This window comes from Apus apus, chromosome 11 (assembly GCF_020740795.1).
Source record: "Apus apus isolate bApuApu2 chromosome 11, bApuApu2.pri.cur, whole genome shotgun sequence".
In the NCBI taxonomy this organism is placed as follows: domain Eukaryota; kingdom Metazoa; phylum Chordata; class Aves; order Apodiformes; family Apodidae; genus Apus; species Apus apus.
Window position 1 is genome coordinate 15,800,626 of NC_067292.1, and position 23,514 is coordinate 15,824,139.

At 37.4% G+C, this 23,514-nt stretch overlaps 2 protein-coding genes across 8 annotated transcripts in view; one reads left to right on the forward strand and one right to left on the reverse strand.

The window, feature by feature from the left end:
• Window positions 1-6,390, reverse strand: part of RPGRIP1L (RPGRIP1 like) — a 61,086-nt gene extending 54,696 nt beyond the window's left edge. For all 5 annotated transcript variants that reach the window (XM_051629575.1, XM_051629574.1, XM_051629576.1 and 2 more), the window contains exons 1-3: window positions 6,319-6,390; window positions 2,173-2,264; window positions 1,257-1,398 (exon numbers count right to left, since the gene is read on the reverse strand). In XM_051629575.1, coding sequence (XP_051485535.1) covers window positions 1,257-1,398; window positions 2,173-2,257 — 227 coding nt within the window. In that variant the 5' untranslated portion in view covers window positions 2,258-2,264; window positions 6,319-6,390. The remainder of the gene's footprint in view (window positions 1-1,256; window positions 1,399-2,172; window positions 2,265-6,318) is intronic.
• A 93-nt stretch (window positions 6,391-6,483) lies between these two features.
• FTO (FTO alpha-ketoglutarate dependent dioxygenase) overlaps window positions 6,484-23,514 on the forward strand; it is a 228,975-nt gene continuing 211,944 nt past the window's right edge. The window contains exon 1 of one of the 3 annotated variants that reach the window (XM_051629516.1): window positions 6,484-6,568. In XM_051629516.1, coding sequence (XP_051485476.1) covers window positions 6,530-6,568 — 39 coding nt within the window. In that variant the 5' untranslated portion in view covers window positions 6,484-6,529. Of the gene's footprint in view, window positions 6,569-6,714; window positions 6,724-7,243; window positions 7,312-23,514 lie in introns of those variants that run through there. The other 2 variants (XM_051629518.1, XM_051629517.1) reach the window with 2 other exon arrangements.

A 23,514-nucleotide genomic window follows, 5' to 3' on the forward strand; every position in this document is an offset into this window, starting at 1 on the left:
ATACTTGTGGACAGAAGCTTCTACTTAAAAGAACAAAAGTGAAACAAAAAAACCCAACGTAATAACTTTAGGATGTCACAGAATGTTACTTTTGTGTAAGCAGGTTTTTTGTTTTTTGTTGTTTTTTTTTTTCCAATATGCTTCTACTGCAAATTCATTCCAAGCTTCTCGTTACAACGGTTTTGGCAGGAGGGATGCTGGGAAAGAAATCTAGCTTGAGGAGTTAAGATTTTTCTCTAGCAATACAGACAAACACTCTATTTTATATTTTCTGTGCCTTAAAATATTAATTCAGGTATTCAAATTTGGACATTCTGTGCAATTTTACCTAAATGGATGAGTGCATTTAATAAGTAATTTAACAGAAACACAGGAAATGCCTTTTGGAATAAGCCAAAAATTCATTTGTGACAGTTGTCTGACATAAAAGATGCAAGTTATGTCATGATGCTCAATTTGATCCTGACTCCCTGAATACTGAATCAAAAGGAAATTATGTTTTGGCCTTTAGAAAAGTATGTAGTCCCTTCCACAGAGGCAGCATCTTCAGACGCCCTTTAATGAACCACAAGCTAGTTTAGATGCAGCAAGATTTTATCAGCTTAATACAGCACAATGTGAACACAGAATCACAGTGCCTTTGGATTAATTAGCCCTCTTGGAATATGGTAACAGCATGAGCAGTTCTGCTGAGTCCAGGCTGGTTTGCCAGCACAGCACTAAGTTCAATAATAAGCCTAAAGTTTCTTGGGTATGTTTGGGTACACTGGGTGTTGTGCTTCCAATGCTACTTGGGACTTCTTCAATGAAGTTATCTAGGATAAAGACATTTTAGATTAACTAGATGATAAAAGACTAGATGGTAGTCAAATTCTTTGAGAACAGACAAAGACAAAAGAAAAGCCACTTTGATGCTACGGTGAAATTTCTGATTAATAATTAGGCTTCTATACATCATCTTTGGCTGTTATATTCCTTCTCAGACACCATGGCTATAAACCCAAGGTGCCAACTCCAAAGTGCTGGATGGAAGGGTTAACTCTCTAAATGGACAACTAATGCTGTCCACCATGAAAAATATCCCACATACCTCAGAGACAACCAGAAAGCAATTAAAAAAAAAAAAAAAAAAGCCGAAGTGAGGTATTTGCTACTGCTTTAGAAAGTGCTCTAAGAGAAATCAGCTCGATTCTTAATTTGTTGATAAAGCTTCAAAGGGCAAAAATGTTCTTGTGAGCTAAAAGTAAAACTCACACCTTTTAATTTTCTCCTCTTGCTTATTTGCATGCTGTTTGAGTAAGATGTTCTCATCACGTAAACGAAGAAATCGGTCTTCCAGCTCCTCGCGACTGATTCGTGACACAGCTTGTCGAGCTCTCACGTTCTGTGTAGCTGGTTCTACCCAAAACAAGACAACTTAAAATTACTTTCAACACATTCATCAACACGTAATGCAAAGTGTAACTCATTTTGTAATATTGAAATAATGAAAGTTTTCAAGTAATTTGATATTTTACACTTGTATGAATCTGTTGATTCATTTTTTTCTCAGATGTATTGGTCTACTAATCATGTCAGTTTTCCTCCCTCTCACAGATAAAAAATGAATTCAAATTAAACAGCAAACTGATTAGCTACTAGACAACACAAAGGAAAGAGTTTAGCAAATAATGAGGTACTGTCAAACACACTACTTAAAAAACTAAGATGATAATTACCCCACAGATGCTTTATAATCTGTTTCAAAGTTATCACACTCTCTGGAAGATCAAGAAGATTAACTCATAATTCAATGAATTTACTCAGATACAGATTCCTGTTCTAATAGCAGCTGAGTGACATACCAGAATTGCATAGTACTTCTAGTTCCCACTTGTTAAATGGGTCTGGCCTTGTCCTCAATTCAGCAAAAAACTCCTCTTTTATTCTGGAAGGATGAATTTTACAGCTCAATGAGATTTCCAGTGTTTAGCATCTCACAAAACTCCCCTCTTATAAAAGCAAGATGAACACAGAATTGGTCATAGTATCTTTCTGAATTTAACCCAGATTTTGAATGGCATTGGAACTTCATTTTGTGAGTGGGAATGTCAGGAACATTTTTAGAAAGAAATTAAAGAAGACACTGATCAAAGTCTGTAATAACTGTAATAAATAGCAGCTGGTACAAACCTTGTAATCCTTTGATTCCAGCTAGAGTTAGACCTACATCTCTCACAGGCAGGTCCCCCACAGTTTCATCAGCTGGAACAGACATGGCTTACCTATGGATAAGAAAACTCAAATGTAATTCTTCCCTGACTTCAACTGCAAGACTCCAATGAACTACAATATATCCTATAAAATGAAGGAAAAAGTAATGGCAGATTCCTTGAATAGCAGACTAGTTCATGACTATAAATGCTCCCATCTCAAATGTATCACTCAGAAGACAATTTAATTTTTAATTTTTGAGTTTAATGTTCTGCCAATTTTAATCCATGCATAAAATACAGCTTTTTGTTGTTGTTTTGCAACAGCACCGATTTTATGTATGTAGAATCAGCTTTTAAAAGTTCTAGACCTGTTGTCTTCAGCAATGTTTGGGCTAAGGCCATATTTCTAAGTGCACACAGGAGGAGGTTATCTTTTTTAATTGTTTGTTTATTCATTTTAAGACAGGTCAAAGCTTAAGGCATGAACTGGTAGATGAGTAATGCCATCTTCTAAATTTTGAATAGGATTCTTTGAAACAGGGGTGTTGAGGGTTATGAAATGATTTCAGTGTTGCCTACCATTCTCTTAGTCTTCTTTCAATCACTGTCATAAGAGAAATTACTTTGTAAGATAGAGACTCCTCTACGAATGATTCTCATAAATCTGAACACACTTCTTTCTTGAGGCAACAGAAAACTTAGCTACTTGACAAAGTGAGATTAGGAGAGCATTAATGTGATAAAGGAGTTCATTTGTTTCAGTGCAATACATGAAGTTACTTGTTAACAACTACTGTTTCTTCTCTACCAGTGCAGAAAATTAGATGTTGGCCATAGTGTAAAGGAAGGCTGAAACAGCAGAGAGACATGAAGTCCTTTGAGCAGTCTTTTCCCCCCCTATTGTTACACTCTTCAAGTGCTATAAATCCTCAGTGAAGCCAAAAACATCTAGGAAAGCACTGGGAAATTAACAGTGTTGTTAATAAAGACCTGCATCAGAGGGCAGAAGTGACACTTATAACCCACAGGCATTGCATAAAGTATCTGTTAATTCTGTCATAACCAAAACAGCTGCTAAAGATTTGCCTTCCTTCTACCAGTAAAGTCTTCCATCATAAACAAGTCTCCTTATGGTTTTGTCCAGAAGGGATGAAAAGGATTAATGGAAGTAGTTTCCAACAAGCCAACCTTGCTTTCAATCTTCTTGTTTTTCATCATTAAAATTTCTGGAAAAGTATTATTCCAACTTTCACTGTTTCTAGCAATATTTTCTTTTTGTGTGCAACAAATGTTTCTGCTCATGACTGTTGAAAAACCTGATCTACACTTGTAGATCAGCAATAAGGTTGCAGTTTCAATGCTGTCAGTCACAGAAACGGAGAGTAACACTTCATGATGTTGAGGTGCATGGCATGCAGACACTGTAACCAATGGCACAGTTCTAAGGACAGACACATATCTAGTGGAATCCAGCTCCTCAGTGTCCTCAGCTCTTTTTGTATTATTCACACAATCCCCTCAAAACTTTTATTGTGGGGTTTTTTTTTTCTGTTTGTTTGTTTGGTTTTTTTAATTAGCACTATCTGCAGTCCATTACTTCACTCAGGTCTAGGTTCATTATTGTGGTTCATTCATTACGACATGTCATTGTATCAGTATCACTACAGCAACTGAGAACAAAGTGAAACAGAAACCTTCATCTCTAGATGATCAATACAAATTTGTTTCATGATGGTAGCAAGAGAAAGATGTTACCATTTTCTATCTTTCTAAAATGCGTTTGTCTTCACAAATAAATGACGGGTGGTTGTTTTTTTTGTAAGTTTCAGAATGTTCAAGAGCTAAACAAGTATTTTATCAGCACAACTCTCCAATGTTTGTGATCTATCAAAATCAAGCTTCAAAAACTTCAGCACAATAATAAGCACAAATAAATACTACTGGTTTTCACTGTTTGCCACTTACTAAAGAAACTCTGCTATGGATATCTACCTGTTAATCTCAGCCTGAAATACAACTGTTTTGTTTTTAAAGACAAAATAACAAGTGCTTGTCTCTGAAATAAACAAAAAACCCACCTCTTGTCAGTAGCAATCCATTACTGGCTGCAGCAAAAACATTTAAGTTGTAAGCAAACAAACATAGCAGGGCTGTGTATGAAAGCCAGTTTTTACTTGCAACATGATATAACTTGAAGGCCAGTGACAAAACAAAGCTGACATAAAACTCAAGTCTTAAAAATTTAGAAAGGTGAAAATTTCAAGAGGACAAGGACAAAGTAGTTGTTTCATTTTCATTAGAAAGGGAAGGAAATTAAGCATTCAGCTTTCTTTTTCTGACCTGGGCCACAGGAAAAGAAAAAAATAAATAAGACAATGCTTGTTTTTATGAAAAAGAGTGGGTTTAGATAAAAATAGTTAGAAACTTGGCTCTTGGTTTTGAGGAGACAAAATATAATTACAGATTTAGAATTGCCCTGGCAACTTATTTGCCTCATTAGTAACATAAGAACCACCTGTCTCTTTAATAATCACTAACAACCATCACTTACACTGCTTCTCCTAGAGAGGACACTTCAAACAGCACATCATGTGTTACATCTGTTACAGTAACTTTTTGAGTATTACCTCAGTGTCAATCACAAACACTTAAACAAAATTACTCTCCTTCCAGCCAACAGTTTCAGCATTCTTTCTTAAAGTAAGAGATTTCTCCACAGAGTTGCATATTACTTTGAAAATAATTTCCAAAGCAATTCCGTCTGACAAAACTGTACAGCAGTGTTGCTACAAAAGTGATTGTACTAAAGACTCCAGCATTTCCTAAGAAAAAGCATAATAAAGCAAAGGAGATAAATTTATCTTTGCATATGGACAGATCCACATGCCACGCTGAACCTCAACAACTTAAACCAGTTTTCATTTCCAAGAAAGGTTACACTACAGTCACTTCAGCACTTCTTATTCCAAAAATTAAGAAATAAAACAACTTCACTTACAAAGTGAAGAAAATTATAAGTATCTCTTGGATTAACCCATAAGCATTTCAAGTTTGGTATAAGAAAGAATTTTAGACAGTAATTAAAGTTAAAGAAACCATAACTTTCTTATACACTGCATTCCTTACAAAACTGGTATTATCAGCACCTATGTCTGACAAATTACTTCAAGAAACTGCATTAAAGTTTGCAATGTCAGGTAAGACAGTAGTGAGTATGAATACTTAAAAGTATCAAAGCTCATACTTTAGGTACAAATTCTTATATACCTCGCAAAGAAAAAAAAAAAAAAAAAAAAAAAAAAAAAAAAGACAGACCACCCACCTATCTTAGCCTATCACAAAGTATTTCCAGCCCACATTCTTCCTCTATGGATTCCTTACAGATAAACGTTTGCACTCTACTGGGCTTATCATCTCAAATCGTCTCATGTATTACTCGGTAGGGCTATACACACATATCATCTTTCAAACATCATCTGTTGCAGTGTTGTGAGTTTTAGGAGACGGAAAGGAAAAAAAAAAAAAAGAGAAGATATGGAAGATATTAGGAGATGAGATCACCACATCCTGCTGCAGGCTGAGGGAAGGAACGCTCTCGGACCTAACACAGACCTTAACACAGAAAGATCGAAACAACCGTGTTTTGCCTTCCACACATTTTACAAGTGCTTTCCAAATTTTTCTTCAGCTCCGTCAGTTCCGACAATCACTTAAGATCAGGGGCAGAGGAAAGGCAGCCCTTGCCTCTGGAAGGAACGCCTGCACTGCCCGCGTCTTCCCGCCCTGGGGCACAGAAAACAACTCCCGCTCGAGCCCAGCAGCCTTTTGAGACACGCAACAGAGGCTACAGCTGAGCAGGGCTTTGAAAACAACTGGTGAGGCGCCCTCCCTCTCCCCACGGGCACTGAGCGGCGAGCGAGGGAGCCCCACAGACCGAAACAACCGCGCCGGGAGGGAGACCCGCCTCAGGCCGGGCTCCCCGCCCCACCGGCCCCGCGCTTCTGCGACTCGGGCTCCCCGGGCTGGGCGGCCCCGCCGCTGGGTTACATGGCACCCCATGCCCGTGCCTCGCCGTCCTTCCCCCCCTCCCCGCCCCCGCGGAGGAGCAGCCCCCGGTACTCACAGCTCCGCCAGCCCCAGCTCTCCTCTCAGCCGCCGTTAGCAACTGCGGCCGTTGCTACCCGAACGCTTCCGCTTCCGGGGATGGCGGCTCCGCGCTGCCTGCTGGGAGTTGTAGTTCGGGGCGGGGCCGGGCGCCGCCTCCTCGGCCCCGCGCGCCCTCCCGTCCCGTCCCGTCCCGCGGGGACGCGCCCGGTGCGCGCGGCGGCGGCGGCATGAAGAGGAGAGCGGGGGAGCGGGAGAGAGAGCTGAAGGTACCTCCTCCTGGCGGCCCTGCCCCGCGCCCGCCCCGGCTGCGGGAGGCTCCCTGCCTGCCTGCCTCCTCAGCGCAGCGCAGCCCCGCGTCCCTGCCGCGGCTTCGAAAGGCCGCCGGCCGCGCTTCCCCGGCTCTCCCCGCGGCGTGGCCCGGGTGCGTGGCCCTGCCCTCGCGGCTCTCCCCTTACCCACCCCGCGGAGCCCCCCGCGGGCCTCAGGGCCTGCAGGAGCGGGGTGCGAGGCCGGCGCGCTGCGGGGTTGGGCTTGGGGCCTGGGGGCCTGGGGCCTGGGGTCTTGGTGTCCGGGGTCTTGGTATGGGGGGTCCGCCCGCCTGTGGCCAGGCCGGCTCAGGGTGCTGCTCTCATCAACGTGGAAGTTGGTTCCTCCCTTCCTAGACAGAGGAGAGCCCAGCCTAGCGCTGGCCGTGGCTAATAACGCAGGTTATTTACGGCCTGGGCTTTGATATTTTAATTTACAAGGGGCTTCTGTGGTGTTATGTGAGAAAAAAATTATACAAGTAAATTAATTTTGTCAGAGCGTTCTCGGTGAGGGGATGCGTTATGTAATTGCAGGTTTGTTTTCAAATTTAAAAGTGCCTGTTTGTACTTTACACCGAGCCTCACCTAAGGAAATGTCTTTAAAGTCTCTACCAGCACCCAAGCCTTACAGCGTTGTTTCTTGATGATGTGTTTAGCTGGGACGCTGCCCCATGCTGATATGAAGATACATTTACACCGCTTGTGTAAGCAAACATCCCTGCGGAATGTTTTGTTGTGTCAGGTGCCACATTGTATGTTTCACTGCAACTCTGGATGGTTGTTGAACCTCTAGTGATTTTGTTTACAAAATAGAGATACAGAGTAGCAATGTTTGTTTGAAAGCTTCTTGTTGATTTTGGTGGTGTTGATGAAAGGAGCTTCCTGTAGGCTTACAAGAAGCTTTCTGTTATGGTCATCTTGTCCACCTGTCTTGGCATACAGAACATACTGGTGTTGGTATTGCTCTTGGTTTACTGTTGAACATTAACAGTTATTTCTCTACAAGGGCAGGAAACAGGTCTGACCTAAGTTTGCAAGTAAATATTTTAATGGAAAAATAAGTTGAAAGCCTGTTCACAGTAGTAAGATTCTTAACCAGGATTACCTAAGGAACCAGGCCTCCAAAGCCAACCTGATAATTTTGTAATTAGTCTTTCTTCTACTCCTTGTTACCCAAAGACAGTAAGTCAAGTGTTTTGTCTGTGTTCTGCTCTTTCTGTGTATGTGAAAACACATGCAGATGCAAGCTACCTCATCCAATCCAATGTAATTACAAGGCAAGGAAAAAAAAATAAGACATATGTTTTTTAACCTGTATATTTATGCTGTCCATCCAAACCTGGTTTAACCTTTTGTCTTTGCAATATATCCCAAACATATTTGGGAATCATTATCAATGTGAGAATAATTACATTTGTTAAGATGATTATTCAAGGATTTGTGTGAGGGAGTAAGAGGATGCAGCTGTGGTAGGAGGACTAGGCACTTGAAGAGGTATCAGAGGAGCTATGTATAAGAAAAACCTGAGGCAGCTAGATTGAAAAAATACTGCCTTAAGCACACCTAGAAATTGTAGGTGCACAGAGAAGAATGAAAATTAAGATGAGTTCCTTGTAGAGAATTCAAAGGTGTGAGTACTTAGAGTATGCCTGAGAGGCCTGCTGTGAGTTGGGTACTACTTGAGAGAAGCTTTGAGTATGCTGAGAGTAAAACAGAAGGAGCCTGTAAAAGATCTTAGAATAAAGGATGCCAAAGGAGAAGGCAGCAATGGGAAGAGGAATGGTTATACAATAAGAAAGGTATGCTTGCTTTGCATGGGAGGATCCTCATACTGGTATTATTTTATACAACTTGAGTAGAATGTAATCTTAAGGCTCCTGTCACTGCCAGTTCACCCTTCAGTTCCTAGGTTAAGCATTGCTTGCTTATGTTGCTCACCTAAGAAATGCTGTAGGCAAAGGAAGTATGTATTTATAGTAGTAGTTCTGCCAAGACTTCCATTTAGGTCCTGATAAAAGTGTTTCATAGCAAACCAAATATTAGTCAGGTTAACCTGGCCTCTTCTGGAGAGTGAGATTTATGAGGCCTACTAATGAGAGCAAAGTTGGTTGAACAGGGAAACAGGTTTGGATTAGGTATCTCCTGCCAATGTCTCTATTTTGGAGAATTAAATCCTTAATAAAAGTTTTTGTTTTGCTATAATCATATATAGTTAAATTCTGTCAGAAGCCCAGTGATTGGCTTTTGCTTTGTAATTATGCAGTGTGTTTCTTCTATGTGATAATCTGTTTTCTCTCTCAAATTTTTGTGTGTATAGGAAGTTTAGTGTAAACTGTTATAAAAGAAGGTTGCTGTTCCAAGTGGTAGAAGTTCATTAGAGTGCAGTGCTGTCATACAGCAATTTCTACTTTGCAGATCACTCAATTGGATTGAATAAAATAGAGTGAGTAGCAGAAATGAAATTGTTTATGCTTGTATTTGGTGTTCCAAGCCCAAGAGGATGAGGATGCAAATTCATTCCTGGGAAGTGTGTTTGTAAAGAGTTGGGAAACAATAGCCAGAAGTTAATTGCTCAGCTATCTTAAACACTGTGCTGGGGATGCTAGTGTCCTGTGAAATATTTCTCTGAGTCCTAAGTGGATGGCAAAATATGATTATTCTTAAGTTTCTAAAGACATCTGTAGAGATATTTAATGCCATCAGCTTCTCTGGTCTTCCAAATATTACTTCTGTGCAAAAAAAGCAGGCCTGTTAAAGTGTATCTTGCTCATTAGCTGAAAAAGCATTTTAATTAAACAGTCCACTGGGGGTGTGTTTCACTTAGTTGTGTTTGTTTAACTTAGAATTGAGTTTTAAGTGTTACAATTTATAGTTATTTTGTTTCTTTTTCATTATATTGTTGGTGAGAGTTTTTTGCTCAGCTCACAGTCAACTTTCTTTTGCTGGGTGAAGAAAAGGTACCACTTAATTAAAACCAAACATAAACCTCTTATTTGGTGGTCTACATAGACTATTGTCTCATTTTTAAACTTGGGAAGAAAGTTGTTTGGCTTTTAGAATGTTTTTTAATATTCACAGGTTAGTTAAAGAAGTTCATCTCTGAGGTAAGATTCTTCTCAAGACTGACTTAGTCAAAGTTCATTTTAAGTAAGTTTTAGTGTGCTAGATGCCAAGTGCTAGTAATGACCTTTATATACTTCCTCTTGCCACTCTTTCCTTATTAAGGCCCTATGTCATGTGTGAAAGATAAGATGCTCAGCTAGTCTGGGATACAATTTTCTTTTACTTTAGAAGTATTGCATTGATGGGTCTTTGGAATAGGCTGCCAAGTCCAGTTCACAATTACCTTATATAGCTGTTTATGCTAATTCTCATCACTGTGAAAGCAGAACTGACTACAGAGAATGCATTCCACAGACATTACTGTTATGTTTGTACAGCTCCCAGTACAGCTGGGACCCCAACCCAATAATGTTATTGGTATACAAATAATAAGTGCATCAATATGCACATATCTGAATATTCACAAGGGCTTTTGCAAAGATATTTGTTCACAGTTTCACATTTGTGACATGTTAGACAAAGTGGCAAGGAAACATAAAGCTTTAAATAACACAAAGCTTTGCATGTGTTTTATTTATGAGGAGGAAAAGGGAATATTCAGTGTTGTGGCTAAGTTTTCAATTAAAGCTCTCATTTCCTATATCATCCTTGTTTTGTTGGCTGGAAAATAATGTATGTTTATGAGATTAAATAGGTTGCTTACACATACTCAAGGAAAATTCGGGGATTCCAGATACTCAGGGAAAAACAGGCGAGTATTCTCAGAGCACTTAAGAGCCTGGGAATGATTTTAATGCTGAAAAATGTCATGCACACCATGCAACAAATTATATCAACTGTAACACTGTCTTATAGTTTGTTCAAATATTATGTTAACTTCTTGTTATTGTTCTGCCTCTGAAGATATAAATACATACAGAATTTTCTAATTGACAGATTAAATAGATTCTTTCAGAAGTTGTGTTTAGGAAAATTAAAGTTAATGAAACAGCTTAGATGCAGTTAAATAAGCTTCTTGTCATGTCTTATTTCTGTGTAGGTAAATGGTGTGCAGGTTTTAGCAGAATCAGCAGCCAATATGCCAGTAGCAATTTTTGTGGTAATCACATTATTGGCCCTTTCCATTATTAATGAGACAATAATTGAGAAATAGTGTTGATAGTCACATAGCACATCATTTGTATATTGGAAATGGTCAGGTAGAAGCCTTGCATATGCAGAATAAAAGAAAAGAAAGAATGTGTGGCAAATGTTCCTTGCTTTTAAATTCATCACATTCCTGCTGCTTAGATTGCCTCAGCTGCTAATGTTGGAACCATTACAGTAATGGACTCAACAAATGAAGGAGAACCAAGACATACACACTTTATTACTGGAGGGGTAATTTTCTCTTCATCTGTAATAGCAGCAGTGCCTAGTATTGATCAGACCATCAAGATACTAATCCTCTGTAAAATTACTTGTTATAACTGAAAATGCGTTAATCCAAATCAGTCTGTGTCCTGACTTTTCACTTACTATTGAATAGAGACTATTAGATGGTTTATTTTTTGTGATTTAAAGCCTTTATATTGATAATAGTAGGAGCTTCCTTTGCAAGAGTGTGCGCTTAATCTTAACTATGGCCTGGGTTGTCCTTTTGTTTTAACTAGAACATCACCCACTTAATTAAGAAGTACGTGTCTATCTTGCTGTTCTGCATTGGTACTTCAGGCTCTGCAGATTTATTAAACATTTTGTTTTACACTGAGTCTCTTGTTTTTGCTGTAAATAAGAACAAATCTATGCTTCACATATTAGAATCTTTGAAGATCTTGGAGTTAAGGGTGTGAGGAGCATGAACAGTGAAAACACCGGTTAATGTTTTGTGGCCTATAAGGCTGTTCCATATGAGAGTGGTGTAAGAGAAAGCAAATGCCAGGGCTTTAAAGGTCTTCAGTTTACTTTGATTCTAGTGGTGGGAGCTGTGCAAATTCCATATCCGAATGTACATGCTTGGGAAGGCTTCTTTTTTTTTTCTTTTTTTTTTTTTTCTCTTGTTTTCCTCCTCTCATCTTCCCCCCTGCCCTGTGTCTCGTCTGTTTTTATATAGTCTTGTGTGTTAAGATTGGGAGCTCATGTCTGTTACTTGTATAGCCTCTAGCCAAGAAGAGTTTTGGCTTGGTTGCAAGCCACAAGTGTAGTATCTGTTACAGGTACACAGTGCCTCATAGGGCATGGCTGCGTGAAGGGTTCCATTAACCCTGACCTTTCATTGGACTTATTCATTTGGGTTTCCACAACATGACAGGCATTGATATCTTGTCATCTTACAGGGGACAAGAAGTGTCCTACAAGTGAGACAGGATGCAGATCTGGTTGCTTATTTCATAGAATCCGGTTGTGTTCCATGCATTTTAGGAAATTTTTGTTGTTGCAGCGTCAGTTAGATTTTTGCTCTGGCAAAATGAACATCATGTTTATTTACCTCATTACCCTGCTACTTTCTGTTTTTGTTATAATTTAATGGATTCAACTTGTTTCATTTAGAGAGACTTAACATTTCCTAAAAGGTATTGGAGTACAACACCATTACAGGGGGTTTTATTCCTTTTCTGCCTCAGAACACTACTTTTTCCTATGTTCTGATAAGAGTATAAACAGAAATCTGTTGCTTGATTCCAGTTTCCCGATTGAACAGCCTCTTTACTGGAGTTTTAAGACACCAGACAGAAATGTGTATCACAGAGCATTTTGTGTGATGATGTGGGACTTGGAGGAGTTGACTTAGCTGAAAGCTGTGCTGCCAAGTGCAAGATGAAGTTTTCTGTTGTCTTAGTAAGTTTGCAGCTAGACTGTTAAACATGAGTAAGTTCTTAAACAGCAACACTAAGGCAAAGAGCAGTGTTATTCCTGCAGTGTCTAAAAGTGTGCTGGTAGTTATTGACATTTTTTAAATTTTTCTATAACATATGGCATTCAGGAAAATACAATTGTCCAGAAAAAATATGAGGGAAAGTACATTATGGAAATCCTTCCTGTTTACTGTAGAAAATAAAACTTAATGTGGATTGTGTTTTTGGTCTTGAATAAACATCTTTCTGATGAGAAGTCTTTTGGGAGTTAGCAGGTGACTCAATTTCAGAAAGGGAGGTGCTCTCAGATGTAGGTCACCCAGACTGTTGTCTTCTGGTTCTGAATTTAATTTATTATAATAGAAGTTTCAGATGGAAATAGGCATTTTTTTTTTTTAATGAAGTGTCCCTTCTGGAAGTGCAATACAGGGTATACCTTTGCTTTTTATAAATTTGGAAAACATTTAAAGAGTAATTATTATACTTTTCCCTTATGCAGCAGGTAGGATTTAGTTTCATCTGACCCAAGTTAGTGAAAACTCAACAGGCCAAACTGTGAACACCTAAAGCTTGTTTCTGTTTCCAGTGCAATTGGTAATCAGAACTTACACAGCCTTATCTGAAGCAGGATTGGGGTCTCATGCTTTTAATAATTAGTAAGTTTCTTAAATTATTTAGTTTAATGACCAAGAGTATCCAAAATATCAGATGATCCACTGCCCTTCAGTTGAGACAAAAAAGCACTTTAGTGTATTACTGTGTTCTTTTAGGTTCATTACTGACATGCAAAACATGGTTATGACTATTGGCATTACATTATGGGACAGCTTGAACATATCTTTGAAGCCTTCTGGATAGAAAATGATAATGCTGTAATTTCAAAACACTTTAGTAGAGTGAAGTCTTACTACGGGAAGAAACTGCTTATTTAGCTTAACATTATTTTGCCTTTGTGTACATGCTGCACCACTTTCTGAAAGAATTACATCCTTATTTCCTAGAACTTGTTCAGTTTCATTTTGTCCTTTTATCTTCTGCTCATCCCACCATTTTTATTTAAGGCTGTAAAGTTACTTTAGTGTAACTGCTATTGTCACCTTTGCCCGCAGCTAATCAAATAGTTTGCCTTGAGGGAAGCATTTATCTCCCACTTTCATTATTATTATTTTCGTAGCTGTAAAGATATATATTTTATGTCTCCAGAAGGCTGTAACAGTGAAACGAGGTATTGATCTGCTGTATTTGGCAATTTCTTTCCACCTTGCCATCGATATCATGTCAGCCTCTGTCTGTACTGTGGTTGACCTCACAAATAGCTCTTTATGTTCCCATTGGATTCAAATGATATACTGTGCTCAAAACTAAATCAATGAATGATTATAAAGTTTTTAGTATTATTTCGTAACCCCCAGGCAACTATTATTTCATGCAGTGAATACTTGATAAGGTACCCGATTAAAATATGTTGCTGATTCTGTCTGAAGGTTTAAAATTGTATTGGAATCAAACATCCCATGATATTAAATTCAGGATCTGATTGGAGTATTTCTGTACAGATATTAAAATTACCGAATGTTCTGTGAGTAATTCACTGGAGAGACTCCAGTCTATAATGGCAAAATATTTTAGTCAAAGCAAAACCTCCCACTTCTGATGCATGATGTGTCCTCTGTATTGAGTGCAAAAATTTCACACATTGACTCTTACTAGTGAAAGATCATGAATGTTAAACTGTACATGCCTTTAGGGGAAAAATGGAGGTAAAGATCAGACAAGGTTTTCGTCTCCAAAACATTAAGTTTAAGCAACTTTGGGATTGTAAAATGTTGCTATTGCTTCTCTGTACAGTCCTGCAACTTAGGTATATTTGTAACAGTTTAACTGGCAAAATTACTGTTCAAATACACATTTAATAGGTTAAAAATAGCAACCACAATTAAACCTCTGAATGGAAATAGGTGGAATTTTCACAAGCATTTAAAGAACTTGAGAAGCTAAATACTACTGATGTTAAATGTGTACTCAAGCTGGGTAAGAAACTTTTAGCAATGTGACTGTCTCAAAGCAGTAAGCCTTTTCACACCTACATCTGTGTTTGGAAAGGACTGACTGAGGATTGCATACAAAAGGATAAGTTTATGCAAATTAGTTAAACAACAGCTTGTAGATCTGGAAACAATTTGCATTTAGCTGTATTCTCTTCTGATTTTATTCTACATTTACTTCTAATGTAAATGTTGTTGTTGCAGTAGGTAATGATGCTCTTGTGCTCACAGGAAGTAATTCATTGTCTGGTGTCTAAATCACGTGATGGCAAACAACTGCAGCTGGCAAAATATTGAACAGTGCACTGTAAGTGCATATGGATGTACCTAATCACAGAATGAAAATAGAACAAATAATTTAATCCAAATAAACCATGTAGAAGAAAGTTATTTGAGGCCTTCCTCATAAACTGTGCATATATAAACAACAGTAAAATTACTATCTTCCTGGGTTGGAAAGCCTATTTAGATTAAGAGTTTAGATAGGGATTTCTAAGAAACTTTTTTTAAAAAACAAGCATTTGTCAAACAACACTTTTGCAAGACCTTTACTCAGAAAAATTGTGGAAAAGTGTTTCAATGAGACAGATTTAGGGTAGAGTATTTAATTTATGAGATCGTTGAAGTGGCATATTTTAGTATCCGATACAAAAGGTGGACATTATACTAAAGCTTTGATTACTTTGAAACTGCTTTTGTAAGCCTGGAGTTTTTGTGAAATGTAGAAGACAAATTTTTTATGTACTGCAGCTGTTATGAAGTTCAAAAAACAATCTGTCTTCTATCCAGGTAGGAGCCAAAAAGTAATTTTTGCTAAATTTTTAATTTCATATTTCCTATTGGCTCAGTGTAGGGAAACTGAGCTGATAAAAGAGGTGAGCAGCACAGTACATGTGAAGTAGCATTAGATGCTTGAGCAATGAGAGCAAAGTCAGGACATGTAGAGTTTAAGATCTGGGAATCTCAGACAAATACAGAAGTGCTTCTGAATTGATTTGGACCTCATGGTATGACAGGCAGCAATTGAGAAGAGAAGATGCTTAATCAAGCAAGTCCTCTAATTATTAAAGCATGCTTTTTTCTTTCCCCCACCCTCATAGACTGCAAAAGACATTGATGACCTTTTCCCGAATTTATAATTTCTGCTATAGGTACGATCCTCTTGCCTATCTAGAAAAGCATTGAAATGTGTCCTTCACTGCAAAGTAAGTTAAATTATGACTTTATGCTTCTGGCTTCCTGAAAGCCATTCATTATTATCAGGACAGTAGGTTGGTCATTATCTATGATTAAAAAAGTATTGATAGCATGGCTTGTGTGATAGAACATACGAATGTACTTTCTGCATTAAAGAGTTCATGTCTGTGTCTCTGTGTACGTAACAGACAGGTGGTTTTATGCTTCATGATCCAAAAGTATTCCTCATAAATAATGACAATTCATTTTCTTTTTAGTTTGCAAAGCACAGTTTGTGAATAGGATCTTTAATGTGTTGGTATCATGACAGAAATTGGTACAAAGCAGTAATGTCACAAGCGAGATGATTCCAGTGACCCAGCAAAAGGAAACAAGCACTTTGCCTGTTCATCTGTTTTGTTAAAGGGCAATATTTGGCCCTGTAAGTGCAGGAGAGATGGACTGTTCAGGAAAAGGGCATAAAGACCTAACCCATACGATCCTTTGTCAGCCTGATTGAATTTAGTGTCAAGCTTTCATTCAAATGAGAGATGAGCGGCATCACTGTTTATCTAATAAAAAAAGTATTTCTATTTTTCCTGAAGTATTTTATATGTTAATAGAGGCAAACGTGAATATGATCACAGAATTTAAATGTGTAAATAAAAAATACACATCTTTACTGGCAATGGGTTAAAAGTAAGATGTATAGGTTTTATGCAAAATAATGCAATTTCATTGTTAATCATTCTGTTCAAGCCATAACTCCACACAAAGCATTGCTTTTAAACAAATAGAAAAGACTGTTATTGTAGCATTTATAACAGAAATGCTTGGGATTTTTAGAGACTGATGAAAAGTATTTATTTGCATGCTTTACTGTGTGCTTCTTTTGCAATATTAATATCCAAATGCAGAATTAAAATCCCAGGTGATTGTATTAACCCTAATTTTAAGGTGTTAGGTTCTGCTTTTTAATACTGGAAGGAACCCCAGTATTTTAGAAAAGGGGAACAACAGATGTATGCAAAAAGATTTTGAAAACATTGCAAGAAAATAGAATAATTTATTGTGATATACTTAAACTTCTCTTAAATATTAAAAGAAAGAGGAGAAATTTTATTTATCTTTCCCCTCACCTTTCCTGCCCTGCCAAATCTTGCTTGCTTAAAACAGCTGCTGGGAGTTCTGTTTAATGTTATACTTTGCATGCATTTATGATTTGAGATAAAAAAAAGTAGTCAAATTTGAGAGAGACAGTTTGAGTGGCATGCTGTCAGTTTGGCTCTTCATGAATTGGCAGTGGTCTCATTTAGGACCTTCAAATATGTGTCTGCCTGGACAGAATGAGAACATTTTGCATGTTCTTCAGAAGACAACCACTCCTTGCTGCCTCGCAGTACTCAGTGGTGCATGACAGTTGCCCTTCATTGCTGTCTTCTTCGAACTTAACCTTTGACCGTCCACTTAGTCGCTGCGCGACGGTTGGAGCAGGCCAAGATGTTCATGAATGACGGGCATCGGCCTGCAACGTGCTTGTCATTATTTGACTGTCAAAAGTAGCCTGCCATTGGGCTCCATCAAGGTTTGAAACCTATGTGCAGCAGTCCATATTACTAAACTTCCAAGACTGTCAGCAGAACGATCAAATGTGCATAAAAAAATGTGTGTTGAATACGCCATTGATCATAATATAGGGAGATATTTTTTGTGTGTGTTAAATGTATTCATATGACTTTCACAGGGCCAAAAGGTTGAATCTGCTGCCATGGTAAAAAGTGAACTGCTGTCTCCTGTGGTCTAAGTTTCAAATAGCACAATTTAGATTTGAACAGCTCTGCCAGTTAAGCTCTCAGCTTGTCTTGCGTATCCTCTCAGCTTTTCAGCCAGCAGTGTAAGCAGTGAGATACTAGACCAGTGGTGCCTGAGGTTAGCTGTCAAACTGGAATGTTATTTTGGATCTTGCTGTATGTAATAGTATAGAAGGAGGTCAGGCTGTGTGATTTGTAAAGCAGTTTTGCAAACTTAAAATGTCTGAAATGTTTATAAAAGGTACTTTTTTTGTCTTGAAAGAGTTGAAGAGAAGATAGGATTTATCATAAAAATAAGAAACCTAAGGCAGTGCAAAATGGTTGTTTTTTTCTCAAGGGCAGAAGACTGCATAGAAGAACATAAAAATTCAATACGAAGAGTCATTAAGACTGAAATTCACTAAGTAAGAAGTGCTTGACAATGAAAATATTTAAGAGGCAGACATTTGTATCTTCTGATAATGAATGCTGGATACATTCGGGGCATACCTCATACTCATGTAATGAATGGGACCTGTACCCCTGGGTTAATTAGGAATGTAAGCTTGGTGTGTAAGTAGCTCGCTTATGCAAACGATCATATATTAAAAAATACTTCGATTTGCTTCATGCTTGGAAGAGTCATATCCTGCTTTAGTGTATAATGTTTGCTATCCACTTGGGCAAAAGCCCTCTGTAACTGCAATTTCTTTTATTGAATTTCAAACATGTTTGTTTTCTTCTCTCAAAATATCCCAGTTCCTTTGCATTTCAAATGGTATATGAAAATGGCATCACAAAATAGAAATATCAGCTTAAAAAAAATGGGAATTCACTAGAGCTTTTTCATAATGACTTCTGTCTAAAGCATACAAATAACATTATCTTGCTAAATAGCTATAAAATTATTTTTTCTTCATATTTCAAAACATCTTCATGCCAATTTAGCAAAAGGAATAAAATTGTAGGAAGTGGTTAGTGGCTAGATTGCTTAGAAACAAAAGAGTTATTTTAATATTTTTGCCCTCTTGAGTATTTTCTGAGCCAGATTTTATTCTTTTCTTCTTACGGTGTCATTTGCAAGAGACCTCAGTTCAGAAGCATGGATCTTAAGAATTAGATAGTGCCATGGAGATCTTTCTGCCTTTGGACTTGCTCTTTATCTTGAATATGCTGTTGCTGTTTAATAACCATCTAACTCATTGATTTGAGTCTTTGCTAATGCATTAATATGTGGCTAGTTTGAAATGGAGTATAAAACACATGCTTTCACATGTCTGTTTGCATACATACATGTATATGTCCTTGCTATAAATGTGCAAAGTCCTTGGGCAAATAGTTTGTTGTTAGATCTTAAAAGCATGTTCTAAGCACTTCGTTCGGGTCATGAAGTTGCTGTTACTAAGTTTTGAGTTAAGTTTTCCCTCCTGTTTTATACCTACAAGATATGTGTTGATGATAAAGGAATAACTTTTGAAAGAGCACATGTGTGCTTTTGAAAGTGGACACAATAATTTAAGTGCATTTAAGTATACAAATAGATAAAGAACACTTATTGAGCCAATGTGTGTGTTGGTACACTCAACTACTTACTTTCTTAGCCTGCACACTTAAAAAAAAAAAATACCAAAACAAATACAAAAATTGACCAGATTGTTTTCAAAATAAAGAAATGTTATTTTTCCATTACAGAAAGAAGTTGCTCCTTCTCTTACTGTACAAATCCAGGTTTAATTTCTAGTGGTAGTTAATAACACTCTCTGTAGTTGTGTTCCTGGGACAAGAAAGTTTAGAATCTTCAAGAACAGATTTATTCTTTCACTTAAAGTATGGAGTACTTGTTCTTCCTCTCAGCAGAGGCTACTCTTGTGCTCATTTTGAAGTAACATTTTACACTTATGTGCAGAAAAACTGAGCGTTGTTGTGTGCTTATTACAAGTTTGTTCATATCTTTTGTTTTTCCGAATCAAAAAAGTCCTTTTCGAATGCTGTCCAGTCTGTGTAATAACTGACCAGTTTTGTCTTGATGCCCTTGCTCTTGTCCTGCAGATCTTTTAACCTTATCACTGTTTTAAAAGCATGTGGATAAACCAGCTTATTAACAAATGTAATAAAGTAAGTTTTCATGTACGAGTCGTTCCATAATAACAATTAAGCAGTAGTCTCTTTTCCCATTTTCTTAAAAGATACAAGAAACATTGCCAGAAAAGTTTTCCTAACTTTCTTTAAACTGTAGAATCAAATATTTGAGAGTGAAAACACAATTAATAAAGACAACAGCTGTTAAGTGTTGTTATTTTGTTTAGTGTTTTGAATTAAGAGTATCCAGTCTGAAAGCAAAATGTTTTAATTAAGTGGAGACACTTCTGAAGTGGTTTTCAGGATGGCAGGAGGTGTACTTGTGCACTTCCAAAAGTGTTAAAAAAACTGCATACATGTACTTGAGAGGTTAGATATCCATGATCCTCTGTAGTGTTTTAAGAGAAAAATAAATCTTATTATCCAAAATAAGAGAGGTAGATACCTTAAGGGAAGTACTTTCTTGTCACCTATACTCTGGGCAGTACAAATATCAGCTTGTCACAAAGGTTGAGACCTTTGCAGTGTGTTCTTTCAGGGTGCAAATCTGTCTCTCATTTGACTTTAATGCAATAGCTGTGAAATATCTGTATTAAATAAAACAGAGGTGAAGACACCTTAAGGGCACTGAATTCTTATCTCTTTTTACTAGCAGGGGTGTCAACATGTACTAAAATGTGATGACCTACTCTCCTCTTTGATAAAAAGGAAAATGACCTGTCTACTCTGGATGGTGATAGAGTTGCCTGGGGCGGATTATATTGTCACCTTTTTTAGTACTGGTGTGTAGAAAAATAAAAAAAGGTCAGGATATTTCTGTTTACCATAGACGTATTTGACATTTCTAGCTACTGATAAAATATACTCAGGGGTAGAAGGAACAAACTGGTTTATGCTGCTAAACAAGCTTGTGGAGAAATGCAGAGATTCTTTATTGTGTGAGTCCTTAGAATCACATGATATGTTTTAAGAGATTCCTTCTGACCGCTTCAGAAACTCAAGGTTCAAGTTCTGCATTTAACCCTGGTTTCTACTCGCCTGTGGCTGTTTGGTACACAAAAAGCTGGCATCTCTTGAGTCATGTCTTGAAATTCTGATGTACCCATGTACTGTGCAACTTGGAGAGTTTGCTCATGCACTTACATAATACAAGTAAAAATGTCTTATATTGTGGAAATAATTGGAGTCCCCATAATTTGGATTTAACAAATGTTGCAAAATGCTTCTAATGGTATTGTAGAGAGGTAGTAGCTAGATAAAAAGTAAAAGCTTATTGCTTTACAGAACTTTTCTAATTTCTAAGTGTATATAGAATTCAAGATTACATTGGCTCATATTTGGCTGTGATTATGCTATTTTTTATATTCAGATTAATGCAGTTGAGGCTGTTCGACAATGTAAGTGCCTTAAATTTTTTAAAGGCAAATAGCTTTTTCATTTAGACATGACTAATTTTTGTTTTATTGAAAGTAGTAAGCAAGAGTAGTTAATTGATACTGAGGAAAAAAATGTAAGGATCTTTTAATGATAAAATGTTAACACAGCTACTACTACTAAATAAATAAATAATCCAAACAAATAGTAGAGAACATGCTACCTACTCATGCATAAGTACCTGCTGGGACTTGGCCATTGAGTCCTTTGGAGAGGTACCTGGCTGAAAGTCTGATCTGTTCTGTCAGAGGATAAAATGTTTAGGACTTGTTATATTTTTCTTAGAAAATCTCCTTTTCCTGTGGAATCTTCTTTGCTCTTGTGACCCTGAGCCTAATCTTATCTCCTTTCTAATTTAGTTTTGGAATTCTTTGTTTGGTAGTTCCATGTTTCATCTGTGTGTGCAAAATGGCAGAACTTTGCATGCATAATGAAAGCTCAGTGACTTCTTGACAGTGCCAGTGGCATGATTAATTCCCATGCATAATATATTCAGTCTTCCTGTGCATATGCAGTGACAATATAAGCAAAGGGGAATGAAGGATCCCTATGGATGATGTCTGGAAGAGAGCTCTTGTCTTGCTGTCAAATCTGTTTGCCTCTTCCGAACTCCCTGTAGATCTGTCTCCTTGGGCTCTGTGCCAATTGCCACATCTTCCCCATCTGGTCAGTGTCCTGAAGCTGGGCCACACCTCAACCTCTTTAATCTCTACCTGGCAAATTTGTGTGACTCTTGGTAAAGAGATAGAAATATGAAATAGATGGATTTTTCCTAAGGACCCATTGTATAATAATCCCTGGTGTTTGCCACATGGGGTCTTTTCCTGTTAATAATTAGCACTGTTTACAGAAAATTGTGCCTGATCTTTTGACTGCAGAAGTTCTGTATCCTGACTTAGTGCATCATATCCCAAATATTAGGGCTTTTGCTGTGATCATTCTTAGAAATGAGCCAGACTTTTCTGGCCAGACTAAGCTTATAGTGTTGCTCAGTGGTATTTGTAGCATGCCATATAGTTTTCTGTCTTCTACAGACAATTTATTGGTGTTATTACATGTACGGTAGTAAAAATGTTAAGATATGAAAGGTAATTAAAAGATTTTTAACTAAGATCACCAAAGCTCTCAAAGTAGAAAATTACCTCAGTCTCTTTTCTGATGAAAGTAGTTGCTCTTGCAAGCTCTAAACTGGGATCATGTGGTACCAGTAAATGTTAAGAAGAAGCCTTAAGAACTTCTGCTGCCAAGCCAGTATAGCTTTATGACATTGTGCTGGCAAAACTGTGTATTTTGTATTTGTAGCTACATACATGGAAAGGTGTAGTACATTTTTATAACTGTAGTTTTTAGTTGGGTATCGTGATTTGATGTCATGCTGTGCTTATTTCTGTATCATGGTAAACAAAATATTGTATCTGTAGCATTAATCAAGTATGTTTTGCAGCTGTGTCTTAGTAACTGGATAAAGTATAGTCTAAATTCTGACTGGTTTATCAGTGATGAAAAATTACAGATTAGTCTGTCTTGCTATAATCAGAACACTTACACAATGGATATATTGTTACAGTTGTCGTTTTAGTTCTGATTATTACTCAGTATGTCTCTTGCAGTTTTCTCACTTACAGCTGTTATTGAGCTCAATGTGTAATAAATGGAGTTGCTTTGTCCACCATTTATTTTATGAATAGCCTACAGAAACATCAGTGTTAATAATCTTATCCACTTAATGTACACAAGTATATAATATGAATAGATGAATAATGTGTTGCACTATTTAAATTTTATTGGAATGAGATAAATAGATCTAGTGCATTTTTGTCGGTAAATGCAGTGTTAAAGTAATCTGATGGATTTAAGAAAAAGTCAGTTCTAAGCCAAGTGATTGCAACTGCTTTTTCATCTAAAGTAAAAGTAAAGTAATTTAGGCTTAGAACTGATTTGGTTTTGGGTTTTTTGAATGAAAAGGAAAATTTCTTGTTCGAAAGAAAGAAGTGAGAGTATCAGCTGTTCAAGGTCTTTTTTGAAGAGGTGTATTTTGATAATAAGGGGAACTAGGAAGGAAAAAATTTAGTGATTTGGTTTCTTTGTCCAGTAGCAAGAAAGTGCACAAGATGCACATCTTACATTAAACATAGCTAAACTAAAGTGACCAGTTCGGTGAATATGATGTTAGGATTGTGTACTTCAAGATGAGAGAGAGACTGGACTGCCTCTCTAAAGGAGCAGTTGGAGGTTTCCATAGGGAAATAGATCAGATTCTAAAATTCTGTGTCTTGTGGCCATTATTACTATAGGAAGATGGCAGATGAGCAGCTTTGGGACTCCTCCTGTTTACATACAGGATTTGTTCATTTGCCTCCAACTTTTGATTTGCCTTTTGTTTTGCTTTCTAAGAGTAAAAAATAGTAGTGTTATTGAACTTTTTTTTTTTACTTTTGCTTCTGGTGAATCTCTTGCATCAAAAGGTGGGCAATTAGCCAAATTCT